This window comes from Podarcis cretensis (genome assembly GCF_951804945.1).
Source record: "Podarcis cretensis genome assembly, chromosome: 2".
Lineage (NCBI taxonomy): Eukaryota > Metazoa > Chordata > Lepidosauria > Squamata > Lacertidae > Podarcis > Podarcis cretensis.
In genome coordinates, this window is record NC_137171.1 from 35,081,080 (window position 1) to 35,100,153 (window position 19,074).

Genomic DNA, 19,074 nt, shown 5'->3' on the forward strand with positions numbered 1-19,074 from the left:
TTGTTCTTCGCAGGAGCTCCTACTTGTTCTGAATCAAGGGAGCAGCCTTAATTACGATCTAGCACCAGGAAAGCAGCACCCAGAATCCTATCTTTGCTCATGCCCTTTGTACCCCTGCTTGCACACCGTCTCTCCTCCACCGGAAAAAAGCAAGGTAGGTGCGCCCAGAACTCGGCGGATATGGGGCGTGACCACGGCGTCTTAAGAAGCCAAGATAGTCATACTGGAATTAGCCTACTTTGATCTCGATCCCCCCCCCTCTCTCGCGCGCCAATTGCTATTGGCCGGATGCAAAGTGAGAAGAATGCAGGCAGAGGTTTGCTGATTCCCGATTGGCTAGGCGGGTAGCGGTGAGCGCGATGAATTATTCACGAGCGGCAGAGTTGGGGGGGGGGTAGAAAGGGATGTACCACGCCCCCTTTATGATTTGCATATCCGGCGGGCACGCCCCCCCCCCTGCTGGAGGTATCCAGGAAGGAGAGGTGGCGGCGGCGCCGGCGCAAGGAGGAGCTGGGGCGCGTCGGGGGACATTGCACGGTAAGGCTCAGCCTGGCTTCTCTGCACGCGGCCCTCCCCCCCCCCGGTGAGCGGGGGGCCAGGGCGGGGGGACGGGACGGGGCTGAGGCTGCAAAGAAAGCGGGGCGGGGACGCCAGGTAAAGGGGGGGGTGCTTTCCGGGGGGGGGGAGAGGGAGAAGCTCCTTTGGACAGGCGTTGGGTGGAGTTGAGGCTTGGACTCCATGCTGGAAGGTGAGCAAATAGGAGACTGCTCTGAGCTTTGTCATGGATCCTGGAAAGAAAGGGCAAGGCTGGTCGGGGAGTGCCTTGCAGGGCGGGCGTCGGAGGGATTCATTGGTATGATGGTTAGGGGGCGTGAAAGCTGGTCGGAGTGGGGGTGTTGCAGTGGGTTGGTGGAAGGGTGCTCTCGATGGGCTGAGAAAGCGTGTAGGGGGGCATCACTTGGGTGCGCTATGCCTTGAGAATTATGTGGGGTCTTTTTCTGGTGTCTGCCAGAAGTGTGGGGAGGAGGGTCTTTGTGGGTAGTAGATGAAGTTTGGACTTTACCTTGGCCGAGTTAGTTGTGGATTGTTGTTTTTTTTTGGGGGGGGGGGTTGCCAGCATTGAGATCTGGCCCTGGGGAGGCAGGTAACTGGTTTTTGTTTTTCGTTTTTAATTTTCGCCGGTGAAGCAAGCAATAAGTTAGGACTCCTGTTGTTCTTCCGATGCCCCTGGTCAGCATTGCCTTGCTATGTCGGTTGTTGGCTGGAGGTATCTCAGAAAGGTTTGCTTTTGTTCAAGTACTTGATACTTTTTTGGCAGGCTGTGCTGTTTGCACAGGTGCTCTGGGACTACAGTATGGCAGGCTGGCAAACCTCTGTGAGGGGGCTTGAGTTCCCCTCTGACTATTGTTGATTTCAGGTGGCTTTTTATTTCTTTGGTAGCAGGTCAAGACGAATCTTGCTCGTCATTTCCTTTTCTTTGAAGGTCAATATGTCGCTGTTGACTGAAATTTAGTATAATAAGCTCTAGGAGGTATAGGCCAGTAATTGGCATCTTGGTGCCTATTAGTTGTCTGAACCACTCCATTAGCCTATATAGGGTCAGTAATCAGTGGGAAAATGTGTCCCTCTGATGTGTTGGACTCTGACTTATATCAGCCCCAAGCATAATCAGTGGTTAGGGAGGATGTGAGTTGTAGTCCAACAGGGTTTGATGGACCACATGCTCTCTATCCCTGGCATAGGCCAAAGGTTGGCTCTGGGATTTCATTGAGGAAATCCAAGATGGCAGATCCTCTCTTACAGAGCAATGTGGTATGTGTGCTTTGGGGCATTTGGCGTTAGCCTTGGGCAAGCATGATGATATCAGCCCGCATTGATGGAAACCTGCCCTTCATTGTATTAGATAACTGTTTGTGGTACCACAATTACCACATGAACTGGGCCAAATTTTCCCTTTGTTCCCCAAACACTGCTGACATCTGAGGTAATGAATGCCCCTACAGATAAGCTTGAGGCAAACTGAAATCTCCATGCAGTCTTTAGCAATATGAGTGGACACCACACCCTAACTAGTAAAGGTATTTGTCAAGTATCACAACTGAGAATAGCCTGGTTGTGTTCTCCAAAGGCCAGGCACATAAGTAACAGATCAGTTTAGGCTTCTATAGCTGAGAAATTCCCCTCCTGCCCTATTCCCCCTCCCAGTTTAATTTGGACTCCATGTGTAACTTCTAAGACAAGCTGGTCTCTTCAAACAATGAAGGCTTGCTAGTTGTTCAACCTGAAATAGTAACTGCTTTGGAGGCTGGGAAAACTTACCGGGTCTCATTAAATCTGAGTTGTTTCAGTGGAAATTGGAGCCCTTTGAAATAATTTCATTGTTAAATAAATCTCTTTGAGGTTGCCTTATTAATGGTCTTTCAGCAGGTTTTCATTCCAAGCTCAGACAATGGTGTATTATTGCGGACAAATGGCTTTCTACCCCTGCTCTGCACCTCTTGCTGTGCTGAAGTGAAACATGTCATCTTTTTCTTGGAGGTGGGTCAGGTGACCCTGTAGGTGTTCATGCCTATTGTATTGTTGAAACTGGAACATGGGGGTGGTTCCTTGAAGTTACCTGTCTGCTGTTCATGGTTGAAATTTGTGTTAATATTCAGAGTCTAGAGTCACCTATACAGCATAATGTTTCATGAGCAGCAGCAAGTTTGAGCTGTTAAAGCTGTTTACATTTTCAAGGTCTGTGTAGGAAGCAAGGGTGTACTATGTATTGTTGATGCTTCTGTTAAAATATATTTTGCCACAGGTGTGCTCAAGCTGCAGCCGGTCAAGCAGCTGCTGCCTAATATTACATTTAATATGTGGGTTTCATCTTAAATGAGAACTTGTAGTCCAAGGTGTGCACAATTTTAATAATGTTTATTCTGCTCCTATGTGATCTTCTCTGTGGTTTATTGTTGAGGTCTGTTCCTGCTTTGCTGCGGCATCAGGTGTTCCCAGAACATCCCTGGTTCCCTTGAGCGTACGCAATTACAATAATGGGATTGCTTTCTGAGTAAACATGTTTAGGGTCTGTGTAGTAGGGTATACTTCCAGAAGGGAAAATCAGCAATTATTGAACTTGACAAACCTGTAGGATGAACGACAACTAGTATTGGTATACAACCAAATGTAAACAGAGAGCCACTTTTTACAGTCTTTCAGCAGAGTTGGGGAACTTCACTTGTAACTTCCGTCATCCTGACCATTGACCATGCTGACTGGGGCTGATGGTAGGTTGAGAAACATCTGGAAAGCTGCATCCCTGACTTACAGGCATTAATATGTGGTATAACAGCAATGGAAACTAGTTGCCATTGCTTCAACAGAGGCGGGTGAGCAGCTTTCGGTCACAGAAGACTCCATGTACTATCACACTTAAAAATATCTCTGACTCTTTGCTATGCAAATACTTCTCATAGGAATTAACACTGAAGCTGCCTCACTGGAGCATACATTATATTTTAAAATTGTCATTCTGAAGCTTATGGTTAACAAGTTTGTCCCAAACGGACAATCTTTTTCGGAGTAAGTTGGGTGATTAAAAGGAAAGATAGCCCTACCTCCTTTTGCAGGATTATGGGAACATTTTTGTGTGATATGTGGTATTTTCTGTCTCTAATATGAATCAACTATCATGGAATGTCCTTGCCATGTACAGCATCAAATAAAGTGGAAAATGGAAAATACTGACCTGTCTGTTACATCACTCAAAGGATTAATTAACTGTTGCCTTTTTTACGTATATTCTCTGCAGTAACTTAAATGTGGTATAACTTCCACGGTTTAAATGTGGTGTTGTGGAATTATCCACAGTGTGATTTTTACTGGTGTCTTGTATAGCTCAACTATGAATTGAGAAGTTAGCTTCTGGCAATAAAATGACTTGGTGGTGCATGTATAGTAATAAATTTAGTAAGCAACACAAAGTTTTTATTGCTGTTGTTTTTTTCCTTACAGACATCATAAATGCCATTGGTATTTGGAGTGGAGTTTTAGATTTTGGGCTAATCTTGCTTCTGTATGGAATGCAGATGTGCTTCAGTGGTATGCTTTGCTGCAGAGATGGGAAATCTGTAGCCCTCTAGATGTTGATGGAATACAACTCTTATCATTATGACCATGCTGGTCGAGACTGATGGGAGCTGAAGTACAACATCATCTGGTCATCTTGCTCTGAGGGTTGTAAATAAGGTGGCTTGTGTGAACTCCAAATGCTACTGTTCGCTTGCACAACAGACTTCTTCTTGTGCAATGGAATGTCCCTTTCCTCTGCTGTCGCCTGCAGGCCTCTCCCACACCCACAAAATCTGCTTCAGAGTGTCAAGGGTCCCTCTGGATCAGTTTTTGGAAGCATGCAGGGAGAAGAAAGGGGAAGCTCCATTGTGGGAGTGGAATGCTGTTCATGCAGCATTGGATACAAGTCTTATTCTGGATCAGGCTTAGGCAAACTCAGTTCTCCAGATGTTTTCGAACAACAACTCCCATTATCCTTAGCTAACAGGACCAGTGGTCAGGGATGATGGGAGCTGTAGTCCTAAAACATCTGGAGGCTGAGTTTGCCTATGCCTGTTCTGGATCCTGTCCTATGACCTGGCTATCTTCTTGGCTGTTTAGTCTGTCACATTTGCAGTAAGGTGAATGCTCTGTCTGACTGAGGCCTTGTTGAAATGTTGATAACTTCAGTTAATCTGAAATATTTCTGCTTTGTGATTAGTCCTCCTATAAAATTTCCGTTTAGTCGTGTGTCATTTTCCCAGATATTACATCTGATCTCTTCAGGTCTCACAATACAGATTTAAAATTCAATGGTCACCTGTAAAAAGGAATTAAACCCTGTGTTGATTGTGCATCTTCTAACTCAGTCCTAAAAAGGCTTACTCAAGAGGAAAACCCCACCAAGTTTGGAACTTGCCTTCTGGACATTCCATGTTTAGAATTGCAAGCCTTATTCCTCATAGCAGTGAATGGAAACCCTCTCTGTGCTGTAGAACATACACCAAATGTTCTTGGATATGATCAGGGCTTTTTTCCAGCTGGAACTAGCTGGAACTCAGTTCTGACACCTCTCAGGTGGGCGCCATTATAAGAGAACAAGGGAGGCGTTCATGGTGAGTTTCGGCAGCTCTTTTTCTAGAAAAATAGTGCTGGGTTTGATGCTTTTCAGTGTTCCTTCCTGATTATGTGTAGGCATATGATTATAATTTTAAATGTGATTTTGCCTGGTTTTCTCAAAATTAACTAAAGTGGAAACAAATTTTGGAGAGTTCTCAAGTATGTGTGGATAAACCCACTTTTCAAAAGCTGCTCTGAGTTCCTGAAGACTTGCCACTGCAACATTTTATTCAAACATTCTGTTTAAATTCTACTTGGAATAATTGGCTTAACTTGTCACCTTGTCAGTCTGCATTAATTTCTGTTTGACTTTTTGCCAGCTGCACATATCTCTGTTCTTGTCAGATTTGATTTTGGGGTCTTTAGTTTAGAGGCAGGAAACTTGTGAACTGCAATACCTCAGGATCAGAGGTTTGTTAAGAGGCTACAAAATATGGAGTATTTTAGTTCTGTCACTGCAGGGAAGTTCAGTGATGACCTTTTAAATAATATTCACAGGTCTTCCTTAATGGCCAGAAGTAAGTCTGGTGGGTTGGGGATGGCACAGAACAAAAGTCTTAAACATGCAGATTACCCTTCCATTTAAGACAGGATAAACCACTTCCTAACTGAAGAGTCTTGCATATTGTATCAATCAGAGACCTCTTTTAATGAAAGTGATAGGATAACAACATTTGCTGTTGTTATGAGAACCATAGCTGTCAACCTTCCCTTTTTTGTGGGAAATTCCCTTATTCCATCACCGTTTCCTGCTGCTTCCTGCTGCTATCCCGGATTGATAGATATCCCGTAGACTGTCCCCGGGACAGGTGAGGCAGCTGATCCCTTATTTTTAAATCTGAAAGTTGACTGCTATGATGAGAACTGATTAACACATTTTCTGGTCTTGTTGAATAGGTCTGTTGTAAGCCTGCATTGCTTACTGAATACCATAGCTGCAGGGAGGGGCATAAGTCTCTCTCTTGATCACTTGTCAAGCCTGTATCTCTGCTACCAGCAGCTGGGCTACTCGACAAACATGGCTGACTGAGTGCTTCATATTCTGGGTGCCATAATGAAATTTCTTATGTATCTGTGCCCCAAACCAGGCATATTCTGCTCTATCTTTTCCCTTTCCGCCTAATCCTCTGATTGAGAGCAGGGCTGCGTGGGAAAGGAGTTTGTTGGGCATGCAGAAATGGTGGAAAGGGTTAATCTGCTCCTTTTCCTGCTGCTCTTCAATTTCTGATGGGAACCTCTGTTGTTGTTGTTTGTTGTTGTTTTTAAAGGAACCCACAACTATGTAACATGTAATTTGGCCCTGAGAACATACCTGGCACCTTGGCTTCATTTCCTTCATTTCAGTACTGCCATGGTAAAAAAACACCCTAGCAAATACACCTGAATCTTACAGATAAGACTGTGGGCCAAAATGAAAAGAGCATCTTTGCAATCTGATGGGTTGCTAGTCTTCCTATACGTTTCCTGTTGTTGAGATTTTTGGAGACAGCATTTATCGAAAGTTACTTTAAGAAAGAGGGGGGGGGGGAGAGGAAAGAAAGGAAGGAAGGAAGGAAGGAAGGAAGGAAGGAAGAAAAGCATGCCATGATGTCTGTCTTTCTGTCTCTTTTTTTTCTTACACACTGAACCACTGCTGTTGACTGTCTTTATAACTTATCACGTGGCTGACAATAGCCAGTAAGAAGAGGGCCAGGGCTGTTCAATCATAGGATTATTTTCCAAATTAAACCTTTAGAAGTAATGTACTTAAATTGTTGAAGTTGGCTGAGCTTAATCATCATCCCTAATGTTCTACGTCCCTTTAATCAAAACAGCCTTGAAAACACTCACATCTTTATATCCTTCTAAGAGGCCTCAGAGGGGGGGAAACCACTTGAACATACTTGTTCTGTGATGGGGTACTCCTCTTTCATCCATTTGAGTCAGCAGTGTGAAATTATACATTTCTCTAAACCTATTGGCCACTTCAGCAGTGTCAAGTAAGTATTTGGCAGCTTTGCAGTACTTTGGATGCTTATGCCACTGCCACAAAAGATTTTCACAGGTAAAATTATGCATCCTTTGAAGAAAGTGGGTAGAGAGGGAGTTTTCACACACACACCCCCCTCCATCTCTCATAGCACTAGAACCCAGGGTCATCTATTTATGCTAAATATTGGAAGATTCAGGTAACAGCATATTAAATGATGGTGGCCACTCCCACATTATATAATGGTGGCCACCAACTGTGATGGCTTTAAAAAGAGCCAACAGATGAATTCATGGAAGACCAGGTTACCAATGACTATTTGTCATGATGGCTGTGTGGTGCCTTTTACATCAGAAGCACTTCTCCTCTGAGTACCAGTTGCTGGGGATCATGGAATCGTGGAATTGTCGAGTTGGAAGGTACCCTGAGGATCATTCAGTCCAGCCCCTGGCAATGCAGGAATATGTATATGTCCCATATGGGAATTGAACCTATGACCGTGGTGTTATCAGCACCATGCTCTAACCAGCTGAGCTATCCATGAGCCAGGATAGTGCTCTTACACCCATATCCTGCTTGTGAGGTTCCCAGGGGCATCTGGTTGACCGCTACAAGAACAGAATGATGCACCAAGTCAATCTTTTGGTCTTATGTATCAGGACCCTTTGTATGTTCTGCATTTGCTTGGAGCAGGGCTGTGAAAAGCATAACCAAAGTTGCAATGTACAAACTGCTAATTGGCGCTGCACAACTGGTTAAAATGTCAACCTAGAGTAAACTCCCGAAGGCCAATTGTGTTAGCATGGTGCATTAAAAATTACCTTGGACTCACCAAAGCTTATGCACAGTAACTGTTTTATCTTCAAGGTGCTACAACACTCTTGATGTTTCAGCCAGAGTTTTAAAGGTCTTCTGTGAATCTGCCAAGTAGTGCATTTGCAAATTGTCTGAGACCCCCTTCTGTGTTTCCCCACCTTAGGAGATGAGGCAGATGGTAAAAGGTGAGAGGGCCTTCTTGGTAATGGTGATCTGGGTTCAGAATGTGCTCTGCAGGTGAGGCTGATGTCTTTTCCAGCAGCATTGGCCCATGAGGCGCTAGAGTGAATATGCCTCAGCTTCTGCAATGAGAGCAGAGGCAGTTTTACACTGCACCCCGCCAGCTGGGGCCAATGCAACTTGTTTCAACATCACAGTGGATCGCGAAACCGCGATGTTTGGCTGGTGATACATCCGTGTTGAAAACCTAACATCGTCCAGCCCTAATGCTGAGGATGGTTGTGACCAGTGGAGAAATTTGTCTCTAAGGCCCAAGGCTGTTCTATAAGCTTTATTGTTCAAACTGCGTGTGCCCTGAATTGTGCTCTGTGGAATTGAGGAAGCAAAGAAATTGGTTGGGATCCAGTATGTTGGGGTTTCTCCATCACTGAAGACTTTTCCAATATCTATACGTTGCTTTCTTCCTCAGGCCATCACAGCCCTATTCCACCCACAGGTGGTGAAGAAATAGAAGTTGATTTTGTGGATATTGTGTGTATTGTATCGTCAATGTTTGTAAAAATCGTTTTGAGTCAAAAGGAAGTTGGGTGCAGTCTTCTGCATGAACTTTCAGTTCTGTAGTGGGTGCATTGGCGGGTAAATCATTTCCCAAGTCTGGAACAAGAAATCTAGTCGTTCATTCATTTTAGCATTATGTTGAAAGAAGCACATTTCTCTACTGTCTGTTTGTGACAATGGAAGTTAAGTGTAATTTGACCACATAAACCACATTTATGAGCATCTTACTTTATTTACTACTTCCTTCCCTCTTTTCCTCTCTCTGTTGTTTTCCTTCTTGCAAAAGTTTCCATGGCAGACAACTGGGCACTCTTTCCTTCACACCTGTTTTTGCTAATTGTCTTTACCAAGCGCTCCTTGCCCTGTCAAACTAATGCACCAGATAGTTGCAGTTTTTGCTCCTGTTGGTATCTCAATACTCAGAGGTTAAGAAGCCACAAAATGGGTTATGAAGTCTGTGAAATAATTTGCTCAAGGCCTGAGGGTTACTTTCCTGAAGTGGAAAGTACGCACAACTCCCAGCTTGGAGGAAGTGGAAAGTGAAAAGAACTCATGAAAATTATACCATACATTTCTGCCAAGTGGCTTCCAGGTGGTTGGTTTTTCAAGCAGCATTGGCCTATTGTTGAGGGACATATTGAATAGTCATGCCTGATACTGCATTCTGTAGCAATTGGTTGCTGCCAGACTTATCAGGGTATGTGCAAGGCAGTCTCAGAAACAAAGTTGTTGTCATGCTTAGTCTCCATGCTAGGAAGTGCTTCCTCTTCAATGAGACATTTCATTCGTCTTTTGCTGGTTGTTGGAAGAGCTGCCATTTTGAAAGCAGCCTTGGAAATTATCAAATGGATTGCTTATGGGCGGCATCCCAGTGTCTGAACATTTGGATTGTTGGTTGGTTATACATGGGAAAGGTTATGATGAAATAGTTACTTGCCCAAGATGAGATCTTCATGGCTGAGGTGGGATCTAACTTGGGTTTCCCAAGTCCTAGTCTAACAGAGTAACCGTTATAGCTTGCTAGATAGGTGATCATTTTCACTCCCATCTGCTGAACGGTCCTGCTTTAATGCCTACCCACTAGCATATCAGTCACAAGCTTCTACAAAAGAAGCCTTCTAAATTAGGGATGGGAAACCTATGGACCTGCAGATACTGGTGGACTCAACTTCCAGCAGCTCCATGGCTGGCGGTGAGAGGTGTCGTCCAACAACATTTGGAGAGCCATAAGTTCTTCCTCCCTGTCCTAAATTCTTCTGTCACAGTAAAATGTGTGAATGTACTGTTCTTTCCATAGATAAGTATGGAGTATTGGGTGATAATACTTTAGGAGAAGAAAGCTTACTCAGTCTCTATGCACTAAACCAGCACACATTGGCTGCACAACACCCTAACATCACTGCTTGTATATGGAGACATTGAAGAATTTATTACAAGAAGGGGGAATAGATACAGTTGTATGCAGTTTTACTGATTTGTTCTTCTTTTTTGTACAGTCCAGAGCAGCCTTTCTCAACCTTGGGTCCCCAGATGTTTTTGAACTACAACTCCCATAATCCCTGACTACTGGTCTTGCTAGCAAGGAATGAAGGGAGTTGTAGTTCAACAACGTCAGGGGACCCAAGGTTCAGAAAGGCTGGTCTAGAAGGTAAGAAGTGCAGCTGTGTGGCAAATACCGAATTAGCTGGAATTGGTAGTTTTCTACATGGGAAGCTGCCTGTGTACCAAATCAGACCATTGGTCTATCTAACTCAGTATTGACTACTGATTTGCAGCAGCTCTCCACGGTTTCAGGCACAAATCTTTCCCAACCATACCTGGAGATGCCAGGAATTAAACGTTGGACTCCGTGCTACTGAGTTGCATCCCTTCTGCTACAGATCATTCTAGTTGGGTGTAAAATATGTTCGCCTTGCAACTTCTGTCCCTTAATTTGGCTATCTATCCTTCACTCTTGTGTGGTGGCAAAACTCATAAGGGAATAGTTTGATTTATGACATGCAGGGGGGGCAACCTCATTACTGGTTGGAATGCCAGAGTGAATGAGCCCACTTGTTTATATAAGCATAAAGTAATAGAAACATCCCCAGCTGTTAAGACCTTTGCTGTAGTCCAAGAATTTCATATTAGAGTGTGTGTGATGAGTGGCCTCCCCAGGGTAGCGACCTTTATTGTGCCCCTCAGTAGAAAACAACAGTAAATTGTTTGCTTGCTGCTTCTAAGTTATACTATAAGTAATTTGGTTACGTTTGCAAATATATGGGACTCATTTCTAAAACTGAACTTTTCATGCTTGGTAGAATACTGTGCTGATTTATGAGAATTCTTGTATTTTCACATTGCCCTGTTTGGCTAAATTACCTGGTACCAAAGCAGCATACTGAGAGGCAACTTAACTTGTTCTTGCTTTAAGCCTTTATGGTCTACCTTTCCACTCAAAATTCAAAAGGGTCTTACAGTCTAAAGTTGAACAACTGTTAGATGCATCTGCAGGGGTAAAGCTGAAATTCTTACCTGTGGTCTGCCACTGACTACTGTTCCAGTTGATTTGCTCCTTGGCAGACCACCTTAATTTCTTACGTTATTGCTTTTATGTGTGTGGGGTGGTGTTTGTGCTTTTGTCCTGTATTTTTGTATTGTGAACAGTCCTGAGATCTTCAGATGAAGGGTGATATAAATTCAATAAATAATAAAGTAATAATAATGAGGGTCCTTGTGGGACGTGGGTGGCGCTGTGGGTTAAACCACAGAGCCTAGGACTTAACGATCAGAAGGTCGGCGGTTCGAATCCCTGCGACGGGGTGAGCTCCCGTTGCTCGGTCCCTGCTCCTGCCAACCTAGCAGTTCGAAAGCACGTCAAACTGCAAATAGATAAATAGGTACTGCAATGGCAGGAAGGTAAATGGAGTTTCCGTGCGCTGCTCTGGTTCGCCAGAAGCGGCTTAGTCCTTCTGGCCACATGACCCGGAAGCTGTACACCGGCTCCCTCGGCCAATAAAGCGAGATGAGCGCCGCAACCCCAGAGTCGGTCATGACTGGACCTAATGGTCAGGGGTCCCTTTACCTTTACCTTTTAATGAGGGTCCTAGGTTCAGGTCCCAGTTAATGACATGGCTGTCCAGACTGAGATCTCTTCTCAGTCAGGGTAGGTGAGACTGGGTGAGAGGGACTGATAATCTAACTCTTATTAGAAAGCAGCTTTGTATGTTCCGCATTAAAAAACCCAAACCCTCCTAAGTTCATATCCAATGGTTATTAGTAATAATGGCTATGTTCTCCTCCTACTTTTGGAAACTGTATGCTTCTGAATACCACTTGCTGACACCGCAGAATGGGGGAGAGTACTGTTGTGCCTCAGGTCCTCCTTGTCTGGTTCCCATAAGGTATCAGGTTGTTGGCCACTCTAAAAACAGGCTGCTGGACTAGATGGGCCACTGGCCCAATTCAGCAGTGTCTTTTTCATATTCTCACTTCAGCCTAAAGAACACATATGTGGCTTGATAGAACTGGGGAAAACTTATCCAATATGTGTTGCACATAGAAAACATGTTCCCTGCAATGATTGTCCACAGCAGCGGTGGGGAACCTTTTTTCTGTTGGGGGCCACATGGGCTTATTGCTGTGGCTTAGAGCCTTAAAGTTGTTATCATTTGCTATTGTGAGATACAAAGGTGGTCCAAAAACAGCTCAAGAATAATTGGATACAGCTGCTGCCCAAAATATACATGGCAAGATGGGTGGTATACCAGCCATCATTTGTATGCAAAATTTTCTAAGTGAAACTGCAGATATCCTTCTGCTCTACTGGATCTTCCTTTTCCTTCCCTCCAACATAACACCTTTCCCTAAAACATGTCTATTCATCTTGGATTTCTCCAAGTTCCCAGGCCTTGCCCTTCTTAAACTGCTTTCTTCCAAGGCTTAATGTTTTTCACACCTTGTTTTGTGAGTGAAGGTAGTTGAACTCTTGGATTTGCATTTCCTGCTCCAAATGCTATTGTTAGCTCAGTTGCTTTGGGTTATTCCTGTATTTACCATCTTTTATTAGCTTTTGGAGAGGCATTGAGCAGCGGTATCTGCAGAGGTGCAAAATACCTTAAGGCTGTTGCATCTTCCATGGCAGTTGCTGGTTTAAGCGTTTGTGGTTTTTTGTAGAAACAGATTAACAATTAACCTGTCTCCACACCAGATCTTGATGCATCAACCAAGGACCGCTGAACATTTTTCTCAGCGCTGTAAACACCGGGAAGACTCCCATGTGCAACCGCTGTAGAAAGCATCCATGTAATGTGTACAACTGCATGTATGATTGTGTGTTCCCCAGAATTTGGCAGAGCGGCTCCTTTAATGAAAGCCTTGCTTTCCATTTGCTTTATTTTTAATAAAGGCTTCAATCCTCCATGCAGCAACAGATTATTTCACTGGAACCTAAGTGCCTGTTTTGAATTAGAATTTCAGCTAAAACCTCTAGGCTTTCATAGTGTCAGGGATTAATACAACCCCTTTGAAGAGATCAAAAGAGAGAATTGGTGTCTCTTGAGCAGAGCATAGTCTCTTACTGGTGGTGCCTTATGTGCCACAGCCCCTGGCCTCACCTACACCTTTCTCTAATCACCCAAAATATTCTGTGAAAATGCAGATATTCTAGCCAGATACCACTAGACAAAAGTAAGTCTCTGAGCACAGGTTGCATACTCAACATTACAAAAATTCTAGGTAGTTGTGTTGGTCCACTAGGGAGAAAAAAATAAGAACTTACAATAGGCTATTGATTTTATTAGTATTTTGATTAAGACCTTCACAATTTGACAAGATAGTGAGCAAGCTTTCAAGTTCTCCAGAACTCTTCTGGGAACGATGTTGGAAGTCCCAAAGTATGCAGTTCTCAAGAACGTTATTCTTTATATATTTAACAAAACGGTTGGGGTAGATCAGGCATGTCCAAAGTCCGTTTCGGGGGCCCACTGGTCGGTTTAATCCGGCACCTGTGGCAGTTTATTTCCTGGGTTAAAATTCCCAAAAACCTCCACAACTTCAATCCTAAAAAACGTTCCACAACTTCATAAAAAAGCTGAACATCTTCAATCTTAAAAAGATCGGCAACTTTGGTCGGCCCTCACAGCCCTTCACTTCATCAGATCAGACCCTCTTTGAAAGAAATTTGGACACCACTGATGTAGATAAAGCTGGGTGATGTTTTTTGTCCCTCAGGGAAGGGGAATCTTTTTCATCCTGAGGGGTCTCACTCCCTCCTGGGCAACCAGTGGTGGGTGGGGCCAGAGGCAAAAGTAGGTGGAGCAATGCAGGTGGATGTTACTTTAATATACAGTGGTACCTCGGGTTAAGTACTTTATTCATTCTGGAGGTCCGTTCTTAACCTGAAACTGTTCTTAACCGGAAGCACCAATGGGGCCTCCTGCTGTTGCTGCGCCGACAGAGCACAATTTCTGTTCTCATCCTGAAGCAAAGTTCTTAACCCGAGGTACTATTTCTGGGTTAGCGGAGTCTGTAACCTGAAGCGTATGTAACCTGAAGCGTATGTAACCCGAGGTACCACTGTAGTAGGTTACATTCCACCCATGCAGGTGCAAGAGGCTTCTGCATGCACACACATCTCTCTAACCCTGGTTCATATTCCAGTCACATACAACCACTTAAGGAGGTCATGAAGCAGACTCAGTAAGGGCTGTGGTTTGGCTGTGGCCAAGAGAGAGTCCCAAGCACCACTGGGTTGAACTTCACTGCATGTAATGCTTTGAAGGAAAATGTAATGAAAATGATATATAGATGGTACATGACCCCAGTTAAACTTGCCAAAATATACCATTTGTCTGATAACAAATGCTGGAAATGTAAAGGAAATGAAGGAACATTCTTTCACCTCTGGTGGACGTGCCCTAGAGTGAAGGCCTTCTGGGAAATGATATATAATGAGTTGAAGAAGGTATTTAAGTATACTTTCCCTAAGAAACCAGAGGCCTTCCTCCTGGGTATTGTCGGCCAGAGGGTGATAAAGAAGGGCAGAATTTTTTTCCTGTATGCAACAACGGCAGCAAGGATACTCATCGCTAAGCATTGGAAAACTCAAGATCTACCCACACTGGAGGAATGGCAGATGCAACTGATAGACTATATGGAATTGGCTGAGATGACCGGCAGAATTCGAGACCTGGGAGAGGAGAGGGTTGAAGAAGACTGGAAGAAATTTAGGATTTATTTACAAAAACACTGTAATTTGGTTGAATGTTAAGAAGGATGCCAGATCATAAACAATTGAGCAACATTAAACTAGATGTAATCTGGATGATAAATGAGATTAAGGAAAATATAAATTTTTTGGAGAATTATTAGATTAAATTAAATGAATGAGATTTAAGAATGTAAACAAGTTGATAAATTGCTGGAAAAACTTTTACAATGATGCAAGTGGGAGCGGGAGGCGTGAGGGAGTCCAAAGAAGCTTTGAAAATATGTTACGATACATGTTATATTGTTTATTATTTTTTGCATTTTTGTATTTAAAAAATCTTAATAAATATTTATTAAAAAAAAAGAGAGAGAGTCCCAAGCACTAGGTTTCGGTTCCTCACTCCTTTCCTACCCTTTTCACTTGCTGCTTACGGGTTGAGTGTGGATCCTAATCCTGGCTTATATACCCTGGTTGGCCACTGTGACAACAGGGTGCTGGACTAGATGGCTTGATCTGGCAGGTTGTTCTTATGCTTAGCAATTTCTATGTACCAGGATGGTGCAGCTTTGGAAGAAATAACGCTAAACAACATAATGTTGTAGTCTTGGGCATGTGACACTGCTGTTTCGTTTGACACAGAAAAAACTTAATTCTCTTTAGTCTCATGAGAATAGTTGAACTCCCTCTTCCTCTCTTCCCCTTGTTCATTTAATATGAGACTGGTGTGAAAACAGATCCCAGTCAGGGTTGCCAACCAATCTGGGAAGCTGGGAGAGTCTCTAGAATTGATCTTTTAAAATGCTTATCTGCTGTGTTATCTCTCAGCTGTTGCCCAACTTCTGGTGCGCTCTCTTTTCCACTTCTAGTCAGAGAAAATTGACCTGAAATATGCAAGTTATTTCAGTTTTCCTCATGTGGAATGTTCTAGGTAGGTTGCATGTGATCCTTATCAAATCTTCTTGTTCTTCCTTAGGTTTAGGGGCCAAGCAGTTAAAGAGGAAAATGAGAAGATTTTTGAGACCTGGACATGACCCAATAAGAGAGAGGCTCAAGCGTGACCTTTTCCAGTTTAACAAGGTAAGTTTTGGCCCTGAATGCAGCCTAAGTGGAAACTAGTATGAACGCTTTTAAAGAGCAGCCTGCCTAGGCAGGCTTGAAGGTGTGGGATCACTTGGCGTTGTGTGGGACAATCCTTCCTCGGCCTTCAGGTTAGCACAGAGCATACGACTAAACAAATATTTGGTAAACTGGTGCGGGGCTTGCCAACTATGTCCTTTTTATGTATGTATGTGCCTTAAGCTAACAAATTATTTCCTGAGTTCCAGATGGACGTTCAGATCCTGTGGCTTTTATTTATTTATTTATTAAGGCAGAGCGGGCCTTTATCTCTTGTTTAGCAGTATTTTCTCCTTTGAGGAGTTAAATGGGAGCTTTTTGGTTTGGTTATAGCACTGCCATTAAATAAACACGTATGGGGCTGTGTACAATTCTCGGGCTTACATGCACTTCCGTATGCTTGGATGTGGTTGGGAGGAGTGTTAGAATATGCTTCTTTTAAAAGCTTAAAATCAGTCTCTGTGTGCTGCCGATTTTCTTCCTTTGGCAGCAGGTGTGTTATGAGCCAGCGCTTTAATTGCTAAACCACGGTAACAGTAAACGGATCTCTCTTAGGATGTACAGAAGCTTGACCTTCAGCTAACATTTTGCTGCTTCTAATCTTCCATCGCAAAGTGGTGTAACTATCGGCTCAGATGTAGTAAAAAAATTATAGAATTTGTGTGGTGTGTACCATATCCTGCAAACTCTTTTACGGGTGGTTTATTGGTGTGTGTGTGTGTGTTTTGCAAGTGCGCAAGTAGTAATTTCCACACCTTGGCATTCATGAAAAGGAGTGTCATGTGGATAAAAGGATGGTGCTGGGGGGGAAAAACAGGAGGAAGGGTATGTAGGGCTTGATTGCCATCTTTAGCAGTGGGAACCGTAGCTGGACATGATTGCTGCTTGTATTTTGTAAATGCTGGGGGCAGCTAAGATGACTTGATTGCTCAGTTGGATGCCACACCAAAGCACTCCTAGCTTTTAAGAGGCTGAAGCTTTTTTTTTTTCCATTTTGGGAACGGTAACTTAAGACACTTCTGTGTTGGAGTGTGTGTGTTTTTTCATGCGTTGAAACTATAATCTAAATAACACCCATGAATAGCCCACCTTGGAAATTCTGGACAGTAACCAAGTGCCAGAATCAGACATTGAAAGCTTCATTGTTGACGTCTGAACCCCATTTGCCATTATCCTAGGAGTGCTGTTCACACTTTGATCTGCTAAAGTGTGAATTAGGGGTGTAGGAAGTGTGTCCGGTTTAGGCCCTTTTTTCATATTGCTCTACTGCATGAGTAGGCAAACTAAGGCCTGGGGGCTGGATCCAACCCAATTGCCTTCTAAATCCAGCCCGCGGACAGTCCGGGAATCACTGTGTTTTGACATGAGTATTTAAAACGCTCTTATTTAAAATGCATCTCTGGGTTATTTGTGGGCCCTGCCTGGTGTTTTTACATGAGTAGAATGTGTGCTTTTATTAAAGATGCATCTCTGGGTTATTTGTGGGGCATAGGAATTGGTTCATCACCCCCCCCAAAAAAAAATATAGTCTGGCCCCCCACAAGGTCTGAGGGACAGTGGACTGGCACCCTGCTGAAAAAGTTTGCTGACCCCTGCTCTACTGCTTAAACTGAAATCCGCAAACATTACATTTTCATCAGTTGTCCTGTTAATCTATTCTCAATTTCTCTGGTGTATGTTGCGTATATTCGCCAAAGCAATAAGATTTGGTGGCAGGAAAAACAGACAGCTTGCTTTTTAAAAAAAAAAAAAAAAAAGCCAGATGCTTGCAATTCATGTACAACTTGAACATATCCCCTTTAAAAATCTGCATGAAATGGGAAGAGGGAACAATTTATAACATTGGTGTCATTCGCCTGTGATAGACTTCCCAGTGTTTTTCAAGGTAAGATTAAATACTTTGCAGTGCTGGAGTGCCTTGCATAGTTAACCATTTACTCAGTCCCATATCTCCAGAGCAGGTACTAACTTACCTGTTCTTAATTAACTATTTGTGTTCCATATGGGAAAGTGTTTTTCTGGGTGGTGTGCTGCCTAGATGGAGTGTTTGCTTGTGAAGGACCCTTGTAGGTAGTGTAAAACTGTCAGATTAATTGACATTTTACTGGGAAAAGTTCCAGAACCCGGTAATTTAAAGCATATTAAATCTAATATTCAAATTTTCAGCGTCTTAGTGAAGGTGGTAGAAAAGCCCATTAACTACAATCTTAGGGATATGTTCAGCTCACTGTGTGGAGTAATTCAGTAATGACTCAGTAGAATGCCACTTTCTCAATGAGTTTATCAAACCTTCTTCATGATGAGAAACCGCTCTTTCCATTTTTAATTGGCAAGATTTGTGTGCGCGCACATGCACATTGCTTAGAAACCTTTTTCTTGTCTCATCCCCCCCCCCTTTTTTTACTATAGGTTACATTCAGCTAACCTTTACCTAGAGTTAACACATTGAAGCTATTGTACAAATGGGAGGTTGAGGTGTAATTAGGGATGTTTACTTTGGGGTGCATAGTTCATGTGTGGGGCTTTTAAGACAGGAAATGGCGCCTTTCATAATTAAACCAACCATTTCTAAGGCTTGTGCCTCTTCCTGCACCAGCGTAAGTCTATCCTACTCTAATGATAGAAACTTTCTATCCTAAACTGCTGGAATGCTCTGTCTACCCCTCCTTTGCTGTGAAATCTCATCCACCCACGTAGCGCAGCCAAATTCATGGCATTTCTAAGTCAAATCCATGCCCTTGATGACTCATTAGTAGTGACACAATGCTGGCAACTTTTGTGTGAGCATGCATGTACATTGTCTAAGCAGTTCTGTCCTTGCTCACTTCTAGAATTATTATTATTTTCCAGGTTGGCTGGGAAGCCGGTATAAAATCTTGGCTGGTATGGAAACACTGGGTTTCCACTGCTCTACTGCACCTGCAAAGGCTGAACTTGTAGATGTGGCTGTCAGTGCAGTGTGTGGTTATAGCCACAAGCTGTTCTTAATTGTTTCTGGGCTCCCCCCCCCCTTTCTGGGACTTTTGTTCATGCAGTACATCAAAAGCAGTTTCTCTGTGTATATTGAATAGCATGACAAGGGAAGTGATAACTT

At 43.3% G+C, this 19,074-nt stretch overlaps 1 protein-coding gene across 4 annotated transcripts in view; it reads left to right on the forward strand.

The window, feature by feature from the left end:
- Positions 1–394: 394 nt before the first annotated feature.
- The window catches only part of LLGL2 (LLGL scribble cell polarity complex component 2), a 68,909-nt gene continuing 50,229 nt past the window's right edge, over positions 395–19,074 (forward strand). For 2 of the 4 annotated variants that reach the window (XM_079965935.1, XM_079965936.1), the window contains exons 1-2: positions 395–537; positions 15,838–15,941. In XM_079965935.1, the coding sequence (XP_079822061.1) occupies positions 405–537; positions 15,838–15,941 (237 nt within the window). In that variant the 5' untranslated portion in view covers positions 395–404. Of the gene's footprint in view, positions 538–705; positions 749–15,837; positions 15,942–19,074 lie in introns of those variants that run through there. The other 2 variants (XM_079965934.1, XM_079965937.1) reach the window with 2 other exon arrangements.